This window comes from Felis catus, chromosome B2 (assembly GCF_018350175.1).
Source record: "Felis catus isolate Fca126 chromosome B2, F.catus_Fca126_mat1.0, whole genome shotgun sequence".
Taxonomy (NCBI): Eukaryota; Metazoa; Chordata; class Mammalia; order Carnivora; family Felidae; genus Felis; species Felis catus.
This window is the reverse complement of record NC_058372.1, coordinates 39,701,932-39,724,448: the sequence shown is the minus strand read 5'-3', so window position 1 is coordinate 39,724,448 and position 22,517 is coordinate 39,701,932. Positions and strand designations below refer to the sequence as shown.

The following is a 22,517-nucleotide window of genomic DNA, read 5'->3' as shown; positions in this document are numbered from 1 at the left end:
AATGCTTCTCCCCCAGGGGACAGGCCACACCGGGCCCTTCCCAGTTCTTGCTCAGTCTAATCTGACAGCACTGTCTACAAGCTGGGCCTGGCCAGGAGGGCGGTCTGCAGCTATGGGAAGAACTCAGAAAGTGGCCCGCATGGCATGGGGACTCTGGCTCTGATCCCATACACGTCACAGACTCTCACATACCTGTCTAGACGGCACACACAGGTGTAGTTAAGTCAAAGGGGGGGAGGGGGGCGCGCGGGTGGAAAGAACACCAGGCAGGGAGTTTGGAGGCACGCTGCTGCTGCTAGCCCTGGAATGGATTTGCTGTGTGACCTCTAGGCAAGTCACTTGCCGTCTCTGGGGCGTCAGTTTCCTCAAACGTGAAACAGGGATTGAACTACAAGCGAGAACTCCCAGTAGGAACGTGCAGGAGTCTCAAAGTAGAGCAGCTTTCTATCCCCTGCCCTGGGTTAGGCCTCTGTGGGAGGCCTGCAGGACCCAGCCACCAGCAAGAGGTTCCTGGAAAAGCAATAACATCATTCTTTTCTCGGCCCCACCTCCCTGAAATCCCCAGGCTGGGGCAGTCATCGCCAGGGAGGCCCAAGTTGCAACGTTGTCTTCTCCCGTTGTCTTTGGCAGGGCAGGTGCCCTGATGGGGCTCTATGCCAACCCCACCGCTCTGAGCCCGGCTTGTCTAATCTCCCCTCCCACGGCCAAGCCCTAGAAGCGCCCCCACAACCCCCCCCTTTCCCACACACAGCAGGCACTCACTGAGTGTTTGCACCCCTGAGCTGAAATACCTTCCCCAGCAGATCAGAGGCCCCTCTGCCAGCCCAGGGGTGGGGAGGGGTTCGGGCAGCCCAGTCAGGGAGGGGTATCCTGCAGGGACTTGTCCTGGGCAGGATGTGACAGGTTATATCCTCAGGGGACTTGTGGCCCTGTCACCTCCCCCTCGCCTCATGGGTGGGGCAAGGGAGAGGAGTTGGTTCCCTTCTGGATCCCTGGCAGGGGCAGGACTCAGCCTCAAGCCACCAATTAGGGGCTTCCCTGATAGAGGAGCAGCAGGGGCAGTGTGGTGGATCCAGGGACATCGGGGAAGTCCCAGTGCCCCCGATTCTTCTCCCCCACCCCCCACCCCCCACCCCCCACCAACAACTAGTGGCTGAGCCCCCGCCCTGGGCTTTTCTCCTTTATCCCAGTCATCTCTGTGCCAACAGCCTAGGGTGGGGCACACCCTAGCTCTTTAGCTGTGATGCTCTGTGTGAATGAAGGCTCCCAGGGGCCTCTAACGAGGAGCCTTAAATGGCAGGGTTGGGATTCACACCCAGGTCTGTGAACTCCATGGCTCCTGGTGTTTCTATGTCCCACACTGCCTTCTCCAGCCCAGAGCAGGTCTTGAGGAAGGTCTGGAAGAGTATGTGGAAACTGAACTTATCCAGGGAGCTGAGGGGTCAATGAGGCTGGAGATCCAAAGGCCAGCCTCCCTTTTTACAAGCATATTTGGAGGGGACTCTAGAAAGCCAGGGTGTAGGGGTCTTCTGGTCCTCGCTCTCGGAGGGGCCGGGGCCGAGGGGGCAGACAATGGCACAGACCCATGCCCCTTGCAGCCTGTCCCCAAAGCTGGGAGGTGGCTCAGCTGTCCTTTTTTTCCTCCTTCCATGGGGGTGCCCACCATGGTGGTATTGGGCTCAGTCCTGGATTCCTGAGGCAGGTGACCTAAGTTCCTGTCCCTGACACTGACCATCCTTTGTACCCCATCTCATCTCCTACCAGACCTCCAATTGCTAATTACATGCCTTTAGGCACCCAGACCCTAAGTTCTACAAACTTTTGAAGCTGGCTCCTTTGTGCATATTGTCTCACAAATCTTTACAGAACCCCGAGGAAGGAGGGTCTACTCCTCATACTATTTTACAGATGAGGAAACTGAGGCCCAGCGGAGTCAAATCACCTGCCCTTTCCTCAAAGGCACAATGGGAGAAGGGGTAAGTGAAAGTGATTTGTAGGCCATCAAATTCCATACAAATGCAGGGAAAACTACTTTTAAAAACATTCTGGGTTTTCCTCTTCTCTTTTCTCTTCTCCCCCTTTCCCTCTCTCTTCCCCATGACTGCCCCTTAGGCCCGCCTGGAGCCCCGGAGGGTACTGCATGGCGAGGGTCCCCAAGGACCAGAGTTTGGGGCCTGTCATTCCCAGGGAGGACTCAATTTAGAGCCGGACATGGCCCAGGCAGGGAGGCAGACCAGACACCAGGGGATCTTTCCAGCCACTAGGGTTGTGAGTCACCGTGAGTGGCATGCAAGAAAGGATGTGGCATTTCCTTCCTTGGGGCTTTCCTACTTGGACGCAGGGGAATGGAAGAGATGACCTTGGAAGGCCTCCCTGGCCTCTGCCATTCCTGCCAAGTGGCCGAATAGCTGGCCAGAGAGGCGGCTGCAGAGATGTGGACGGATCACCTTGTGTGTACTTGTCCAGTGGGGCCAAGGGGGTCAAGAAAGGTCCGCGAAGTGGCTGCCGCATGCTGAGCTTCTGAACTGCCTGACCCCATCCGCCTCCTCCCATGCCCCTTAGGGTTCTGAGAACTGAGTTAGAGCTCCCCTGGTGTCCCCACTGACCCCTCACCAGGCTAGGATGTGTCAGGATAGGCACTGTCAGCCTGTCAGCTCAGCAAGGCCCGTGAGTCACTATCTGGAGAGTGGCCAGGACAGCTAAATGCTTACTAAAGCCCTGGCAGTGCGAGCCCTGGGCTAAATGCCGACAGCTGCCTTCAGCCCCTCCCTCAGGGACCCTGCCCAGGCCCCTGAGTCCTCCACCCACCATGACTACAGTGTGCTGGGCTGGGTGGCCTGACATAGAGGCAGCTTATCTGGGACCTGAGGGTTGGGAGGCTGTGCACCCCATGGATGCGATTTGGTGCCAGAATCAAGGACCCAAATTCAACCTCTTAAGTGGGGTCTAAGGTCCTTGGCTTGGTGGAGAGACCAGGCCAGACAGGCCAGACGGGCCAGAGCTTGGTCTACGTTAAACTCCCTTGCAAATGACCAGAAGGAAGTCCGCAGGCTAGTTCTGGGCTGGAGCTGCAGCAAGGAAGAAGTAAAGAAGTGGTGGGGCACCAAGGTGAACTTCCAGAAATTCTGGAGAAGATGATACAGAGGCTGGACAGAGCTAAGGGGCCTGGCCCTAGCCTACCATCATCCCCTCCACCCCCTAAAACTCCCAGCTACCTTTGCTGCCTTCTATAATTGACCCCTCCCTGCCTGGGGGCCTAGACTGGGGCACAAACTAGGCCATCTCCAGGCTAGGGGTGGAGACTCCAATGGTTCTAGAAACTTCTGAAGCTGGCTGCAGGAGAGGGGTCCTGAACATGGTGGGGAGGTGAGTGGGCAGCCAATCCTCTCTTGAGATGGGGAACAGAGCAGTGTCATGTGGGGGCCACTGTTAAAGGGCCGCCACCTATCTCCTTCTTTGAACCGTTTCACTCACAGAAAAGCTATTTCTGTGCCCTGCGACCCAGTCAGACCCATCTCCTTAGAGATGATGAACCTAAGGGTAGAGAGAAGAGGCAAGGAAGGTATCCAGGGTTGGGGGAGAAGGAGGACCAAAGTCAGAGCTCCAGGCTCCTGGAGTACAGACGTGGCCCCATGAACCCCATCTCCCTGAGCCCAGAGAATCATCCCTGGGGACTACTGGTGTTCATTACTGTGCAAAGCACACACAATGTCACAGTGTTGACATTTAAGTTTAAATTCTGGAGCTAAGTTGTTTGGGGTCAAATCCTGGCTCTGTCCCTCATTAGCTGTGTGACTTTGGACACATTACTTAACCTATCTGGGCCAAAGTTTCCTCATCTGCAAGACGGCTAATAATAATAGCATCTATAGACCCCACAGGGTTGTGAGGATAGAGGGAGACAGAGGACACTCGTAAAGCACGTAGCGTCTGCCCCACGGTAAGCACTCTGTAAATGTTAGTTTCGTCAGCACTGAGTAAGTATTTGATGAATGGATGACTCAGTCAGTGATTAGGAGGAGGAGGCAAGGAGAGAGGAGGCCTGAGAAAAGGATCATTTGATCTGTCCCTCTGACCAAAATGTCGCCCTTATTTGGCGGAAGGGGCCCTTCTCAGGAAGATTCCATGGTCTCCCTTCCCCTCTTAATGATTTCAGGTCTCCTACGCCTCACGGCCAACGGGAAAGTCCTTTTTGATGCCTGACCTCGGTCTCTCCAACTACTATCTAGCTCCTTCCTTCTTGCCTTTGGGTCAGCAGGTCTCCTCTAGCTGGGGGAGCATTCCTGCTCCCCAGCCCACCCTTCCCAGTTCTTAGAAGGAGGTGGGAGTCTGGGCCCAGGGTGAGGACAACCCAGAGCAGTAGCCTGAAGACCACTTCAGACCCAGGGAATATGTGGGGGGTGGAGGGATCCCTAATTCAAAGAGACCCAGTCCGGATACCACACAAGCATGAGAACCTTCTACATCATTGCAGTGTGAGAACTTTCTCCTCTGCCCGTTACTGACCTTCCAGATTTTGTTCTCACCTCCCCACCCAGACCACTACCCATCTTGACCCAACTCCTCCCCCTTGAGGGCTGTCTCATTAGGTTCAATACTTTAAAAGAGGGCCCCTGCTCAGGCCCCACATCTGTCAGTCACCTTGAACTTCTTCAAAGCATTTTCCGGAACATAAGCTTGTTTGACATAAAGCTCAGATACTCCTCAGAGCACCAGAATCTTCCCCCCGCCCCCCACCCCCACAAAGTCTAGTCCTGGGTCCTCCAAGCACGGTGCACCCCACCCCTGCTTACCTCCTCACTTTCCTCCTTCCTTCAGCACCCCCTCCCCAAACTCCAGAGCTATCCGTGCTCACCCTTCCTCCCCTGGATAAACTTCCTTTCAAAGCCCTGCTTAATCCTCTCCCCAATTCCAAGCCTCCCCTGCTGCTGTGGGGAGGGGTAGGGGAGCCGGGAAACAAGGCTGCAGGGCCCGGGGGAGGGGAGCTGGCTGCCCGAATCATGACCCACCCGACTCAGACCGCAATTCTCCCAAGTTCTTTGTGACACAAAAGGTAAACAGAAGGCCCGGCTTCCCTCCCCACCCCCCCCACCCCCCCACCTCCCACAGATCTCCCCTCCCCCAGCCAGCCAGATGGGCCGGCAAGCTGGGGGAAGGGAGAGGGGGGGAAAAAAGGGCAGATTGTGCAAAGGAAAACAAAAGAGACAGAGAGACACCAAGAGACAGGAAACTGGGGGAGACAGAGTTGGTGGGTGAGAGATGGGGAGCAGCCTCTAAGAGAGAGCTGGGGAGAAAGGGACAGGCTGAGTGATTCACAAGGATGGGGAAGCAGAAAGCTGAGAAGGGATGGGGACCCTGAGGGCAGAGCCAGGGAAGGGAAGCCAGGGGAGAGAGAGAGAGCTGCAGCGCGAGGCCACAAACTCCGAGCCACAGACACAAAGAGGCTGAGCTGAGGAAGGCCTGGCTGATCAGGTGAAGCCAGAGAAAGAGTTCTTCCACCCCACGCCTGCACTGCTGCATTTGCTTCTGGAAAGCTGCGCACTTTGTGGCACTGGGGACTGGCAAGAGCAATCCTCCTGCTGGCCCTACCCCTCCCTCCGGGCCCAGTCACCCCCTCCCGACCTGCCCGGCCCCAGCCCACACCCTTCTCCTCACCTGCACCGCAGACTGCTTGCTGTCATTGCTGCCCGGGGAGCTCAGGCCCGAGGCCTGCTGCAGCAGGAACTGCCTGGCCACCTGGAGAGCCTGCAAGATAGGGGCCTGTCAGGGCAAGGTTTCCCTGCTCTAACAAAGGCCTGAAGGGCCCAGAGAGGGTGGTCAGGGGTCAGTGCAGGACCTGGGTTTCAGGGAGAGTCGGGGGGGCAGCAAAGGGGATGAGGGCAGGCTAAGGTGGAAGGTCCTGGGGGTGAGTGACCAGGTCCCAGGGCCCACTTAGGCTTGGAGGTAAGGCCCAAAGTAGGAGTCCCTGAGAGGAGCCGCCAGGGCATGGGGATCAGAGCCTTTAGGTCCTGACTCTAGGACCTGAGAGGTTTTACTGGGACTCAGTGGGGGCAGCAAATGGAAGGGACAGCGGCCACGAAAGGACTCCAGGGGAAAGTGCAGCACTTGGACCCCAGGTACTAACAATAGGTACTACTCGCTGAACACCTATTACGAGTCAGGCCCTTCACACACAAGATCTCGTTGAATCCTTCCTGTGAGGCTGGGAGCCAGGGATTGATTATCTGTTCCATTCTACGGCTGAGGAAATGGAGTCTCCAGGAGGTAAAGGGACGTGCCCAGGATCACACAGCCGGGTGTCAGAGACAGGATCTGAGCCCAGGAAGCCTTGGCTGTGTGGCCGGTCTGGAGGCTATGGGACGGGCATTTACTCGGAGTCACTCGGGCCATGAGGGCGGAATCTCAGGGTCCGAGCACTGTGTGGCTTTCTGAGTCGGGGGATCTGGGTGCAGGCCCTCGTGGTATGGGGGAATTCGGTCAAATCCTCAAGGGTGTGTCTGAACTACCAGCGAGTAGCTCCGACCTCACTGTGGCAGTCCGGGCTCAGAGGCCCTGGTGGCTTGGACAGGACTGTGGGCCGGCAGGGTGTGGAGGCTGCAGGTGAAGCAGGTCCGGCCCATCCGTGAGCCTGGAAGGTGAGCAGCGAGAGGTCTGGTGGGAGAGTGGGGGGTCAGGGAGGCAGCCGTAGGAAGTTCTCCATCCATAAGGACGGCCAGGCCCTCCATTGCCAGACTCTGAGTCACTATGTGTGTGTGGGGGGGGGGGGGGGGGGGGGGGGAGGGAGGGGGTAGAGGCAGGGGATGTGGGGACCTGTCCTGAATCCACATTCCAGGAGCACAACACCTGTCTCCCCCCACATTCCACAAAGATCTCCTTCAACACCCCAGGCAGTTGTGTCCCGGCCTTTGATAGGGGGCTCTGGCACCAGACAGACCTGGGTTTGAACCCCAGCTGTGCTGCTTCCCAGCAGTATGACCTCGGGCAAATTACTTTCTCCCTGGGCTTCAGTCTCTTCTGCGAAACCAGGACACTACCCATTTCTGAAACACCAGGGGGATGAAAGGACCCCTGCCTGGCATCAGGGTGGCATCACGAAGCGTCTGCCCCCTTCCCTTCTCGGGAATCTCGGTTCTCTTCCTGGGCTCTCTCCCTTGGCTCCTTCGGCCAGTCCCCAGCACGGCCTCCTGCCCAGTGTACTCATGTAACAAAGCATGCTCACCGCAGCTCCCTCACCTCTATCCACACACACACTTGTTTGTCCCCGTGTGGACTTCTGCTCTCTGACCTCACCACCACCAAGGCAAACCTTACGCAGTGCAATATGGACACGCTCATACACACTCCCCACCCAGCGAGCGCTCACGGGAGGCCCACTGCACGTATATACGCGTCCTTTGCGGCCCCTTCTTAACTGCCACTGAACAGCTGAGCCACCCCCAGGCTTAAGCCTAGCTCCCCTTGGCGCGGTTTCCAAATACTCACTTGTGTACCTCGGGGCACATGCCCCCCAGCAAACCTGGAGTTCAGATGCCTTCCCCAGTCCCCCAGGTCCTAGACCTTCCCCAGCACCCCATCCATTCCCCTAGGGAGGTGGCCTGGGCTTTCTTCTCCCAGATTGACTTCAGAAAGTAGAAATCTGACCTGAGTCAAAAGGCTCTGAGGGGCTTTGAAACGAGGGAGATGGGGTGAGGGAAGGAAGGGAGGTGGCCACGTGGTCATCAGGAAGGAGCCCCTGCCTCTATCTGCCTTAGTGACCTCCTCCAGGTCTACGGGAGTCAGACAGATGCTCTTTGTCCTCCAAAAGTGGAGGTGGGGTAGAGAGGTAGGAGGTCAGAGGTCAGGGGGCAAGCTGGGGGAAGAGGAAGGCTTGGAGAAGCTGGCCAGCCCAGGCAACCCAGAGTGGGGAGAGGGGAGCTGCAGGGGAGGGGCTTCCAGGGGAAGTTGGGGGGAGTTGGATTCACTCCCCACAGACTCTCTTGCTTTGTGGTCCCCTGGAGCACGAAATTACAAGATTTGTAGGAAAAAACGACAGGCCTTATAGTCTCAATCGGTGACAGGCCCTTCACTCGCCTTCGTGCCCTCCTCCCACTCGGGGCCTCCCCTGCAGGCCAGGTGACAGGGAGCCCGGCCACAGCCCCACTCACTTCTTCCTTCACGTTACTGAGCGCCTGCTGTGTGCCAGGTGCTGAGACACACAGAAGCCAATGCTGGCCTGCCCCAGGACCCGTGGCTGCGGGGCTGTGACGACGGCCGCCCCTCAGAGCCTGAGTAGAGGTGAGCACAGGGCACCAGAGCCCGGAGAAGGCGGCGGCACTGGCTGCACTGCCTGGATTCCTGAAGGGCGGGCTCCTCAGGAGGACAGGAGGCTGGCATAGCGACCCCCGCCGTACAGAGGAGTGAAATGGCCCAGCAAGTCCCGGGACCTTGAAATCACTCCTGGGCTGGCAGCAGGAAAGGCTGGAGGAGCCCACAGGGGCCCTCAGGTCATTAGGGTCAGAGCGCCTGCAGGCACTCCATTCATTCATTCATTCATTCATTCATTCGTTCATTCAGTCTCTCACATTCGTGGCCACCCACCTTGCACAGGCCCAGTGCTCAGAGGAGACAGGGAGGTGATGGTACACAGGGTTGTCTCGTGCAATTTGCTTACAGAGCTCAGCCCTGACCCAACTGAGAGTGGCAAGGGTACCATCTAAAAGTCACGCTGTGCGTACCCAGGGTTAAGGGTGATGGGCAGACCCTGGACTTGGGGCCCAAGCTCCCCTCCCCAGATGGCCTGGACAAGGAAGGCCCTGACTGCTGCGTCCTCCAGTGTTGCTCCACTCCCCACTCCCCGCCACCGTCCACACATCCAGAGCCCCAGCTGGGGACAGCACTCTGGAAACTAGGGGGTCCCTCTGGCCCAGGATTCCCTCCTCCAGGGCAGTCACCCAAGGGATCAGGTAGAGCTGAGACTTTCTAAAGCCCCGCCTGACTCCTAGCCACCACTCTGACGTGCCAGGCATCCTCAACACTGGCTGCTGGCCCTGAGGCCTGATGACATCACCACTGCCTGCTGCTGAGAGCCGGGGGCAATGATGGCCCCCAACCCTGGACAGATCCAGCCCCACCTTCTCTGCTGATGCCGACCAGGTCATAGCCCCCCTGAAGACACCGATGTTATGAAATGTACCTGTGAGCCCCCTCCCCAGCAGCAGGCACCCCTGCGAAATTCACTTTGGTCTAGGCTGAACAGGGTTGGCAGGGCAGGTGGACAAAGAGCTAGCATCGGTATAGGGCCTTCTAGATCTTGCTGAAGCACGTCTCACTGTCTCTATCTTACAGACAAGGAAACTGAGACCCAAGGTCCCGCGGCCAGGAAATGGAGTCCACACACCTCTGATGCCCCAGCTCCCTTCACCCACTGGAGGGCCTTCACGATGCTGTGCATGGTCTCTCAGGGCCTGTGAATCTCTCCCCTAAGCCTGTGTGCTTCCGCTGTCTACGTGTGAAAGGGAGGTAAAACTGGTTCAGGCCGGTAGACACGACCAAGGCAGGACTCTTCAGAAAGCCAGGCTCAATGTCCCTTCCCTGAGGGCCAGAGATATCCGAAGACGGCCTTGGGTGGCAAAAGGCATTCAGAATCCCACACCAAGGAGGAGCCATCATGGCAAACCTAGGAGGGAGGGAAGGAGAGGGAGAGGGGGCTCAGGGGCAGAATAGAAAACTGGGAGTCATCTGGCCTCTTAAATCCCCTCTCTCCACCCCTTGGACCTAAAACCTAATCTTCAGCTCTGGGGGACTTGGGCGGATAAGGTCTAGTTTTCCTCAAAAGGAGGCAGTGGTGGGCCATTCAGTTCATGGACGCTGGTGGACATCTGGATGCACATCCCGGCTCCACCATACACTGGGTGACCTTGGGTAAGTCACCTCACCTCGCTGAGCTTCAGCTTCTGTCTCTGCAAAGTAGGAAGAACCCTGTCCTTAACCCCCAGGGTTGTTGTGAAGCGCACACGAGGCACATGTAGCACTTACCACAGTGCCTGGCGCCCAGCGGGCCCTGAGCGGACATCAACTTTTGTCGTTACTATTAATCTGCCACCTTCCCAGGCAGCTCCCCGGTCACTTGTCCAGTGCCACCCAGCAGGACTTGCTAACCAAACCCTCCTCTGGGCTACACCGCCCCCCTTTCCCCCTCAAGCCTAAGAACGGTCTTGCTAATGAAGGCGAACTCTCCTCCCCCCACCGCCCATTCAGAAGTCATTAGCAGGATCTCCACAATTAGGAACAAATGGCTTATAACGGACAGGCATCCAGGGAGGGCGGCTGGGATGGAGGGGAACGAAGCCAGAGCTCTGAGGGCCACGGGGGCCCGCTCTGAAAAGAAAAACAAGTCTCGGAGCAGTAGGGTCTCCGCTCCGCAGGATGAGACCACACCCTCATTTCTGTCTCTGGGAATTCAGCGGGGAGGGACAGGCATCCTCTCCATGGGAGCCAGGTGCAGGGCTGTTCACTGGCCCCTTCCCCAGGCTGAGGATTAGGAGGGCGGGGATGGGGTGCTCAGAGACAAGCCTGAAGGGCTGAACTTTGAGAATGGAGCGGCAGAATCACCCAGACCTGGCAGGCTGGAAGCGTTAGAGCCATCTGGTCTCGTGTTTTCTAAACTGCTGGTCATGAGCTAATGGTGGGTCATAATATCAATGTAGGGGGTCCAAAAAATAGGGACACATACACCCGTATATAAGAAAGCATCAGAGTTATTAGGGTAAGCAGAAGTATTGTTTCATGGAATTGTGTGTGCTAGGGCTCCACGTAAAATGTATCTCTTACGGTAGCTCTTAAGCTAAATGGTTTGTGAAGCATAGCTGTGGTTCGCTTCATAGAGGTGGCGACGGAGATACAGAGAGGGGCAGCGACATGCCCGAAGCCACACCGGAGCGGAAGCAGAGCCTGAATGGGCTCTGTGCAGGGAAGAGGAACCAGGAGCGGCCAGGCAAGATGGAGGACCTTCTAGCAAATTCTGGTTCCGTTTGGATCGTGGTGAGTGGCGGCCAAAATAAAATCCAAACTTCTTTTGTCTGCAGATAGCTAATTTGGGCAAAACTGAGAGAGAAATTATCTTGATATAGTTACTTTCAACTGGGGCTGGCTAGATTTAGGGGAAGGGGCATGAGGAGGTGATGGGGGGGCGGGTTAGCCTATCCCAAACCCAAAGAGAGCCCCAGGAAAGTGCATCACCTGTCCCCCCCGCATGGCCACAGTAGGGCTCTCTATTCACTTATCGATAATTTAGCAAGTATGTGTGAAGCCCCACGGGGGCACTTGCACTGTCCTAGACACCGGGGACACGGGGCATTTGCTTTAACGGGGATTACATTCTAATGGGATGAAGCATATACTAAAGCAAAGCCAAGCGGGTGATGACATGGTGGTTAGCGTCACACAGGGAGGCTGGCTGGCTGGCTACTTAGGTCGTGTGGCCAGGGAAGGCTGCTGTGAGGGTGGGGAGGGAACCCTTTCAGGAGACAGTCTTCGCGGTGAACAAAAGAGCCCTGACGTGGGACTCAGCTGGGAGCATTATAAACTATGATGGCCAGTTCAGCCGTGCTGAGTGACCTAAGAGGAAGTCCCAGAGGTGAGCAGGAGCCAGATCATGGAGGGACCATGGTTTTCTTTCTCTCTTTGAAAACATTTTTTTTAACATTTATTTATTTATTTTTGAGAGCGAGAGAGAGCACGAGCACAAGCAGTGGAGGGGCAGAGAGAGAGAGAGAGAGAGAGAGAGAGAGAGAGAGAGAGAGAGAAAGACACAGGATCCAAAGCAGGCTGCAGGTTCTGAGCTGTCAGCACAGAGCCTGATGTGGGGCTCAAACCCACGAACCATGAGGTCATGACCTGAGCTGAAGTTGGACGCTCAACTAACTGAGCCACCCAGGTGCCCCATCTTTCTTTCTTTTTTTTTTTAATTAAAAAAAAAAAAAAAATATATATATATATATATATATATATATATATATATATATTAGAGAGAGTGTGTGTGAGTGGGGAAGAGGGGCAGAGAGAGAGAGGGAGAGAGAGAGAGAATCCCAAGCAGGTTCCACGATCAGTGCGGAGCCCTACATGGGGGCTCGATCCCATAACCCTGGGATCATGACCTGAGCTGAAATCAAGGGTCAGATACTCACTGCATCTGGGCAATACTTTATGCTTGAGGAAAAAATGCCAGGGGATTTTAAGGAGGGAGTGATATAATCTCTGAGGGTAGATACATAACCCACTCCTAGTAAACAGTAGGTGCTTAATAAGAACTTGTTGATTTGAATTAAATAGGAAGCATTTTTTGGTCTACTGCTTGAAATGCAAGTCCTCTGAGGCCAGAGAGTGGAGGAAAGGGGCCCAGGGAGAAGGGTCAGAGGTCAGTGGTCCCAACCACTAAAGGTACTGACCTAGAGCGATCCAGGTTCTCTACCAGCCCTGCTTTGTCCTCCAGCAGAGACATAAAAATGAAATGACACAGAGAAGGGGGGCAAGGAGGATGGGGAAGAGGAGACCATAAAACCCCCGAAGTGATTCTACACCTTTTTCCCTTGGAAAAAAAAAAAAAAAAAAGCTTTTTGGAAAGGCTGTAAATTTTTTTTACACCAACCTCGTAAAAATGACATCGGCGCATTCTCAAATTAGAACCATTAAAATGAAAACCAGCAACGCACTGATACAAGCAGGCCCAGCCCACGTGGGTGGGAGACTCGGAGCCTGGGTGCACAGCCGGGTTTCAGGCCCCCTTTCTCACCAACGCCAGGAATGGCCGGCCTCCCACCTCCGGGAGATGAGAATTAACAAGTGACCCCAACTGCTCTGAAGCGGTTAAGGGGCTCCTCTGTGGCTCCCTCATTCCCTCCTGGCTCTGCGGGGGGGGGGGGGGGGCTTGATCACTTGGGACGCCTCCCAGACCCACAGCAGCTGTGGGGTCTCCGGAAGTGGGTGTCTCTCCAGGTCTGGGATCAGAGCCACTGTGCGCCCAGCTGCTACCCTCACACTAGTGCTTCTATAGGGAGCTCAAGTGTGGGGCACAGAGCGGGACATGTAGGGGCATGTGAGTCCCTTCCCAAGGACTCTCACCGGGCTTCTCAGAATAAAGGGGCTCCCCTGGTACAAAACTAGCTGGCCCGCCAAGGGGTGGCCCTGGGATATGACCCTCACCACTTTAATCTTTCACACTCAGAAGAGGAAACATTCAGCCACCCCTCCCCCAAATTCTCCCTTCTGTCTCCAAATTCCCAATGAGTAAGGACAAGAACCCTGGCATAAAAGGGGGTTGGCCTGGGAAAGAGGAAGTCTCAGAATTCCATACCAGAAGGGAAGGCTAGCGGTAGAGTGGTCTGGTTCCCTCCCAGTCCCAGCAAAGCAAGGACCTGGGCCCCTTTTCCTGGGCCCGGGGCCTCTCCTCTGCCTTTTCCACCCTTCTTGCCCTAGCACCCTCCTGGGGACTTGGAGGCAGACACATAAAACAGGGTGGCCTTTGGCTTAGTAACCCAGGAAGGATATAAGAAGGGGGTTAAGGCCTTCTCCCTGCACAACCCCAAAGAATGCCTTCCTGCTGGGCCCTACTCACCGGCCCTCTGTTCCAGCAGCGGTGGGAAAGTAGTTTCCACATGCTATGCTACAGCTGTTGGAGAGTCAAGGGCTTCACTGACAAGTTCCTAAGTCTCCTCTCTGGGGCGCTGGGGCCCCAACTCTCCCTCCAGCCCCCCCCCCCCCCACCGCGCCTCCTGGGGAAGAGCTCATTCTACCAAAAGAAGAGTCCAAAAGGTGTGGGACCAGAGAGGAAGAGTAAATCTGGGGCATGAGTCCCAGGGAGAAATGGGCCCCAGACCTGAAGACTGAAGACCACTGAGGACTGTGTGAGGTGGGGGGGGGGGGGGTGTCTGTGCTAATTCACCCTAGAAGGTTCCCCTTTCCACCCCATCCCCCTAAGTAGCCTGGGCAGAGGACAGCCAGATGGGGGAAGGAAACAAAAATGTCTTCCATTCTTCTTTTCCTCCTCGCCCTGACGTCCCCCCACCCCAACCATCTCTTAGGAGGGGGTGAGTTAAAAGCCCATTAATGTGCAGAGCCCCCCAACGTCTTTGAATCTCCTCACAGGATGTGAACAGGGTGGGATTTGGCCTCGGTTGCCACAGCAACTGCGGTGGGAGTTCCCAGACGCTAGGCAACCCTCCTGTGACCCTCGCTGACCTGTCACCCCCGAAACCCGAGGACAATGGAAGTGCAGGCTCCGGAGGCCCAGGACGCCTTTCAGCGCAGCCGCCAGCAGCCCTGCCAGCCCCCACCCTGCCTGGCCCAGCCCTCCCGGCCCCAGGTCCAGCTCTTCCTGGGCCAGAGCGGCCTGGCCCGTCCCCAAGGCCTCTGTAGGCCCTCCACCTCCCACACTCGTCCCGGCCCTCACTGCCCCCCATCACAGAGCTCAAAGGGTATCCGTGCAGTCCCTGGGGAAAGCCCCCACACACTGGGAACATTTCATACAGGTGAAACCAGAATAGGAGGAAATGCAAGGGCAACCTTCAAAGAAAAAAGCCATCAGAGGGAAATAAGGGAGGAAGGAGCCATGAGGAAGGAGACTCTGCCTTGGTGAAGGAAGGGGACGGGAACGGGAGGTGGCTGGCAGGTCTGCTGGGTCCAGGGTATTCTTTAATCGCTGCTGGGGATCATCACCTCCAGCTGGCTGGCCAGCAGGGTGCTGGTACAAATAAGGTTCGATGCCTGTTTGCTGAATGAATGCACACTCCAAGGCCTTCTTCTCGGGGAACGTTCTCCATAAGGGGGTGAGATTGGAGACCCCACGAAAGCCCCAAGGACAGAGTGGAGGTGGTGTGGCTCTATCACTCACCCATAAGCGGGTTGACAGGAGGGAGCCGGAAGCTGGGGCCTTGACGGCTGAAACGGGGCAGCCAGCCACGGACCCTCTCTCCAGTCAGATGGGGCCTGGCAGCCACGCCGTGTCACCCCCTTACTCCCCCCCCCCCCGCCTCTGTTTAAACAAGCTCCCGGCCTGCTGTTGCATGGAAACGAGCGCCGGGTCTTGTTCCAAAGTGATGCGGCCACCGTCCCTAGTACTGTTTGTTTCGGCCCGAAGTCCTGTCACTGGCCTGACTTCTGACTTGCCCTGTTTATCTCTCTCTCCTCTGTCAACTCATTACTCCCAAAGGCTAAGACTGCACTTCCAGGGCTTGTTTACCTAGAGTGGAGGGACAGAGACCACCAGGCAGATGGAAACAGGGAGAGGGGCTTGGCGGCCCAAGGAGGCGGGATGGGACTAATGCACAGACTGTACACCCACCCCCAACCTCCCTCTACAGTGGCTCCTTAGGGCCGGCAGTGTTGCTTTTGTTTGTTTATTTTAAGAGCTTTTAGGGTTGGGAATAGAGTCCTCTCATACACTCACCAGCAGACGTTTAGTTTAGCACCTACTATGCTCCAGGCCTTACTCCCTCCACTTCCTACAAGGGACTGTGTGAGGTGGCAGCAGCCAAAAGGAGGCTGTGTTGAGCCTGAACTAGGAATTGGGAGACCTGAGGTCTAGCTGCAGCTGTTCCTGTGTCACCTGGACCAGCCAGTGCCCCCCTCACCTGTGAAATGGGAATAATAGTAACACCCACTTCCCAGGGCTGGGGAGGCAGTTAAATGACACCATGTAGGAGAAAGACCCAAAGCACCAAACAGAGGCAAGGTATTTGTTGGTTTGTCCTCAAAGGACTTCCTGGATGGGATGGAGGAGAGGGAGGAGGAACCCGTTGGGCCAGGCTTTCTTCCCTACAGTTATTCTACTCCACAAACAATCAGAAACATTTGTTGTTGGGGGTACCAGAGAGTGTTACCCCTGAAGCCTTCCTCAAAGCCTTGCTCGTACAGGGGTAGAAGGACCGTCCACAGACTTTCCCTTCAATTGAAACATTTATAATTGTAATTTTGCAGGGTTCTCTCATAGTTTGGAGCCAACAGAACCTTTTTAAAGTCTCAAATATTTTCCTTGGCCCCAGGCCCCAGGCCCATAGTGAGCCCAAATGGATAAAACAGCCGTCCGCCTGCCTCCAAAGCTCCACCCCAGTTTATTTGTGAAACAGATATAGGATTTTCCAGGACTTTGGGATAGTCCCCAAAACAAACAGGAATAACTAGAACGTGGAATATAGATGGCAAAACATGGCTTGTGTGCAATGCAGAATGAAGAAACCTGATCAGTACAGACAGTTCTGTCTCTCCCTGCCCTACACATCTCCCCAGTTATAGAGATATCTGTGTTTACTCTGCAGTTTTAAGTAATTGTTTTAAAAGACACTTTCCAGTTTCAGTATTCCCCCACAGCCCATCCCCCACCACATTCAAGTCCTTCCTAGCTCTGTGTGCATAGAGGTGAGGGAGGGGAAGAGGTGGCTGTATAAAATGGGTGGCCTTGGAGACTTCCGGTGGGGTGTGTTTGTTATTTTCCTAAGGGGTAGCTTTTGCCCTTTGACCTTCTGTCCCCGGTAGGTGGCACAGACTCTGAGGGTCTCTTCCGCAGAGATCCTGCTTAGGAAGTCTTGGGAGATGCCAGCAAACTCCCCAGTGCTATCTCCCCAGGGAAAGGTGACAGGTCCTTCCTGTTCCCCTGTCCATAGTTTGCAAAAGAAAGTGATTTCTAAAGTCCTCAGTTCGGTTAGTATCCACATCAACCACGCACTGTGTGCAGGGATCTCACACTCAAATTGCACCTGATCCTAAAAACCCTGTACTTTAGGGTGTCAAGGAGGCCAAGGCTCAGGGAGGGCCCATGACTAGGTCAAGGTCACACTGCTGTAAGAGGCTGGCTGGGACTTAACCTGGGTTTGTTCAGTTTGTGTTAGTGGTAGATGAGCAACTCAGTACAGGGTGCTGGGCTTCCAGTCTGACCTTGGGTTCCACAAATATGGTGGGAAAGGGCCCCTTAGGGGCTATGCAGTTGAGGGAGGAGCCCCAGCGTGAGCCTGGGAGAGAGCGTGAGGGCAATATGGGTACACACACATCTGTGCACGTTTGAGGCATGGGCGGGGACTACATGTAGACCCGACTTTTCCACATTCCCAGCAGAGCCCCCAAGGGGCTGTGCCGCCAGTGTGCCTGGCTGAGCAAATGAGAGAAGGAGAATCCCAAGGCTGAGGCTGGCTGGGCCGGTTCTCCTGAACTTGTCAAGCATGATTCTCCATTTTTCCAGGGGTGGGGCCATGGGGCCAGGGCCTGGGGCCCCTGCTCTGTCATCATCCAACCAGGCTCCCCACCCCAGAGCCTCTGGAACGTCAGCAGCTGGTCTTGAACTCCTGAACTCTGCATTTGAGGGTGGGAATGACGAAGGGGAGAAATGGGAAGGGGGACGCAGATAGGGATCCCCAGTCTGAGCCCTAAAAATGGAGGCCTGACTTTGCCTGTTGCTCTTGGCCTTTTCCTAGCTGCTTTGGACTCTGGTGCCTGGAAGTTTAATTTCTTCACAGCTTGGGTCAGGGGCCCAGGCAGACATGGAGGTGGGGAATGTTTTACAATACAAATAAAGTGAAGACGGTGTATACACAGCCCCCTTCCTCCAAGGGGCATGCACCTAAAGCGGGGTCTCCCTCTCCCAACGCTGTTCACTTAGCCAGTGTGCAGGAGGAGAGCCCAGGCGCCCAGCCATCCCAGATGCACACTCTCCAGCCTACTGCCCAGGCATCTGTCTTCGTGGGTCTTTCTGAGACTGCCCTAAGCTCCCTGACCTCGGGGCCTCCTGGGTCCCACTTCTCCTGGGAGCCCCTGCCCTCCCTCTGCCTGCCCCAAGGTGGCCACTAGAATTCGAGGGAGCAGGAGTCCTTGGAGGGCTGGCTCTTTTCAAGAAGGCTGAAAGTGAGGCTGCTGGGCAGGAAGCCTGGGGCCCACGTCGTCGTCGTCAGGAGGGAGAGGGAAGAGGCCAGGCGAGCCCCCTCTCCTCCCTGTGGCCGGGAAGGGGCGGCTGCTCCTACCTGTTGCTGCTGGAAGTGCAGCAGCTCCGCGGGGCTCATCTCGCCGTTGCTGTCGGCGCCCGCAGCCGCGTCCCTGCCCGCGCCGCCTCCGCCGGTGCCCGAAGCCCCGGCCCCGCCGCCGCCGCCGCCATCCGCCTGCCCGGAGATGCTGCCCACGCCGTTCTGACCAGACGGAGCCGACCTGATTGTCTCCGAGGCGGATTCCACCATCATGTCGCTCTAGCGGGACCTAGTGGGGGAGGAGAGACGTGGGGGAGGGGCTGAGACTCCAGGCTGGACAGGGTTCTACCCCAGGGGCGGCCACCGAAACCCCTCAACACCAACAAAAAGCCCCTTAACCACCCCCCCCACCCCAACATCATACTACCGCCATCCTCCCCAGCCCTAGGGCATCGCCTCCTCCTCAACTTCCTGGAAGCAGCTCCTGGGAACCCTCTTGGGGGGCGGCCCCCCCTCCCAATGTCACCCTCTCCCCTGGCCCCAGGGAGGGGGCAGCTTCAGGCTGAGGCTGCCCCACTGCCCTCCTCCCCCACATTTTCTAGACTTCCAGGAGACCTTGGCAGGGAAGGGGAGGAGTGATGCCTTCACCCCTGCCCCTGGGGAGGGTGGTGTCAGAAACCTGTTTTGGCCTCTCCCTCCAGGCCAGGGCCTTGGGGAAACTAGGGTCCAGCTAGGATAGCAAAGGGATAGGCTGTACCCCAGCCCCACCAACATGAATGACCTCTCTGTATGTTCCCCATAGATAGAGACCAACCAGGGCAGGGCCTCCTTATAGGGTCTCCTTCCCCAGGACCCAGAAAGGCTCTAATCTATGATTGTTCTATAGCAAAAATGGTTGCCCTTTTGCCCAGCACCTACTGGGAGCCACTCAGGTGGGCCTGGAGGTGTGCAGGGAAGGCAGCCAGTGGTCCCACGTCTCTGACCTTCCATTCTAAAGCCCTCAGCCCAGCACCTGGCCAAAAGCAGACACCCAATAACCTTCACTGTTTCTACAAGCACCATGGTTCCTTCTTTTACAGATGGGAAAACCGAGAGTCCAGAGAGTTCGGGGCAGAGTCAAGGCCTGAATCCTGTGCCCTCCCTCCCTCCCTTCCCTAGCTGCTTTTCAACGAGTGGTGGAAACATTCCCAGAAAGAGAGGGAATGTTTGGAGCGGTCAAAGGTAGCCAGGCAAAGGAGGAGGCCCGAGCTTCCTTCTACCACTCAAGGAGGTTCCCACATCTTTGGGGCAGGGGCAGGGGGCATGTAGGAGCACAGTGTGACGCAGATAGGGGGCTTTAGCATCCAGGGCTGCTTTCAAAGTCTGCAGTGTCCCTAGTCCCCGGCTCTCCCCAAAGCCATAGCCCCTTGAGAGGAACGTGGATTGCAGTTAAAAGGGACCTGGTTGGTATCCATCACTGATCTTTGACTCAGGTCTTAAACTCCCTTAAACCTCGGGCGCCTGGCTGGCTCAGTTGGAAGAGCATGTGACTTCTGATCTCAACGGGCCCCACGGTGGGTATAGAGATTACTTAAAAAAAAAACCAACCAAACAACAAAAAACTCAGCCCTAACCCTCAGTTTCTTTGTCTGTAAAAGTTATTAATTTCAGCCTCTTAAGAGTTCTGTGAGGAGGAAATACAACGGCACACGTAAACCACTCAGGGGTGTCCACTCCAATCCACCCCTTCTCCACCTGCCCTATTTGTAAGGCTGAAGACTCTCAGGCTTAGAGAGGCCAAGACCACATAGAGCTTGAGGAGTCTATGGAAGCCAGCCAGTGTTCTTTCTTCCCTTCTTGATCCCTTTTTGGCCTAGACAGGCCCACAACCACATGGGACTCCCCACAGGTAAGTGGATGAGGGCCTTTGCAGGAAGCAGACCAGAAAGCTGCTGGGAGAGACTGGATTATTTCTCTGGATCTCTCTTGGCCCGAAAATTCTCTCCCTTCACTCCAGAAGAACTCTTTTCCCTCGCTCTGCTGGGCCACTTGCTGTTTTTGTCCCTGCTGGAAGCAGAGTTGGGAGCCGTGTGAGGGTATTGGAGGGATTGGTGGGGGCGGGGGGACTGAGAGGTGCTAAGGGGTCCACGGGGAGCCCACCGGTCACGTGTGCCACATCGCTGCTCTTGTGGCCCCTCTCCATCTGTGACTCTAGGTTTCTTTGTCCTAGTGGATGGATCTGTGTGGCTTCCTGGGTGACCCTGTGCTGTTAGTGTGTCCCATGTTTGTGCATTTCTGTGTGTTTCCAAGGGCTTGTCTCCCCAGCGCCCACCCCCAGTGGCCGCTCCCACTCCTGAGTTCCGAGAGGAGGTGGGCCAGGGGCGAGGGTGAGGTTGGGGGCGATGGTTCGGAAGAGATTGAGCACTTGGTCCCAGGCCTTAATGGCCATGTCAGCCCGAGGGCCAGTGGCTGCCAAATGATGGATGGGGTGGGCGCCATCCTCCACCCGCCAGAGCACAGGGCCCCAGCCCCCTCCTCCGAGCCACCCACCCTGATCCCTGCCATCGGCCTACAGAGCACCTTCCCCCACTCAGGCCTGGGCCCCAGCTACACATAAGGGGGATGGGGAGACAGCAGAGGCCCACTCTGCTTCCACTCCCCCAATCCTGGCCCTGCTTGGGGTGGAGAGCAGCTGCCTGCCTTGATTCCAAGTCTAGCTTCTCTGAGATCTGAGAACTCCTGGGCCCCAGGGGACAAAGACTAGAGCCTCAGGGGTGTGTGTGTGTGTGTGCAAAGGAGAAAGGAAAGAGAATCCAGCACTTTCCCTGGGGTAAAGGAGAGTGCCCCCCTTTCCAGCACTCACGCACACACACAGTATAAAGTTGTAGATCAGACAGCAAGTTTGGAAAAAGGGAGAAAAAAGGAAGGAGGCTCCTAACAGAGGTGTCCCTTTCTTTTCCGTCTTTTTATGGGGGGGGGGGGTAACAGAGCGACACCCAGTGAACAACATAATTGCTGCAATGTGGCGTGTAATAATAGCTATTCAGGGGCCGATCATTCATATTAAACAGGGTGAAGCAAGCCTCTCATTTGCATGCTTGAGATTATATGCATTTGAAAAGTCATTTCCGCAGGGTGTATGAATGGCATTAATTCCCATGTGGCACGCTCTGCCCTCTCCCGGGGCTTTCACCTCCTTCCATGCTCCCACCCGCCCACCAACATACACCCAAACCTGCACGTGTTCCCTGTATCTCCGCAACCTCACCTCCTCTACCCTGGGACACCCTGCCCTCTGAAGATGAGCACACCAGCAGCCTCATGCCTCCTGCCCATCTCTCCGCTGGGCATTGCAACAGCACTGGGGTGTTCCCTGCATTGTGGGTGAGCAGGCTCAGAGGGCCAGACAGCCAGGCACGGGGTGCAGACGCAGGCCTTTACAGCAATGCCCAGAGAGCCCGGACTCTGGCTAAGGCAGGGGCCTGGGCTCAGCCACAGCCAGCTGTGAATCCTTTGCCTTCCTCCTCCTTTGGGGCTCAATTTCCCCCTCTCTGCATGGAGAGGTGGTCTTGAAGGTCTTATCTAACTTTGAAGCTCCAGGAGTAAAACTCCCTCTTCCAGCAGGTGCACCTGAAGCCACAGTGTTCTAGGGCCAGTGGGAGCCACCAAGGGTCCATTTGAATTACAGCTGTGGTCCCTCTCCCAAAGAAGGGCTCCACCCAACGTCGACCTGTGCTTCCTCCTCTGGTAATGGGGTGGGGGGCCCCCTCCAAGGGCCCCCTCTTTTTTTCACTCTGGCCCTTCCCTCTCTCTCCACACACTCCTCCCCCAGTCACCCGTTTCCTCAGCAAAGAGCAGCAGACACCTGCAGATGAGGAGAGAAGCTCTGGGAAGGAGACCATCTGGTTTCAAGGGCCAGCTCTGTGACCTTGGGCAAGTCACTGCCCCTTGCCCAAGTCACTGGGTTGGTCTTTCTTCCTTCGCACAGCAAGTAAGGGGGAAATTAGATCTTTCTAGGATTCGCTAAACATGGGGCCCTCATCCTCCACCCTCCGCCTTCCCTGACCCCTTTTCTACCACGTGTTGGGGGCAGGGAAAAGCGACTCAGGCCGGGTTGTTTTATGTGGCCTAGGATTTCTCTCTGGTTCTCTAGTCCCACCCTTAGGCAGCTCCCTGTGTCCTCTCAGGGAACCCCTTGGGGAACCCGGGCACCTCAGCCTGGGGCCAAGCCCCGAAGCTCCCCCAGACATTGTCGGAAGGAAGGAAGGAAGCTGGGTCAAAGCCGCAGCCTTCTCTTCCTCTCTGGGGGAGGCAGCGGGCCCCTGGGGGCTCCCACTTCCCCTGAGGCTCCTGGCCCTTCGAAGAACCCCAGGGGGCACTTAACAAGGGAGGCCTCCTTGTAACTTTCCTGGTCCGCCTTGTCCCCTCCCAGGCCGGAAGTGACGAGTTCTACCCACCTTGCGGCTAGAAGGAGAACCCAAGGACTAGGGTGTTTTGGGGTGAGACGAAGAAGGACGGGGAGCCCCACACGCGGAGAAACCTTTATGCCTTTCCCGCGGGCACATATGGTGAAGGGAGTATTAATTACCGTAGCTTTTTAATTAACAATCGCTTAAT

The 22,517-nt window shown here is 56.3% G+C and overlaps 1 protein-coding gene across 10 annotated transcripts in view; it reads right to left on the bottom strand.

Moving 5' to 3' along the window:
* Positions 1-22,517, bottom strand: part of FOXP4 (forkhead box P4) — a 51,141-nt gene that overhangs the window by 14,831 nt on the left and 13,793 nt on the right. For all 10 annotated transcript variants that reach the window (XM_023253953.2, XM_045057524.1, XM_006931702.4 and 7 more), the window contains exons 2-3: positions 17,982-18,210; positions 5,656-5,745 (exon numbers count right to left, since the gene is read on the bottom strand). In XM_023253953.2, coding sequence (XP_023109721.1) covers positions 5,656-5,745; positions 17,982-18,194 — 303 coding nt within the window. In that variant the 5' untranslated portion in view covers positions 18,195-18,210. The remainder of the gene's footprint in view (positions 1-5,655; positions 5,746-17,981; positions 18,211-22,517) is intronic.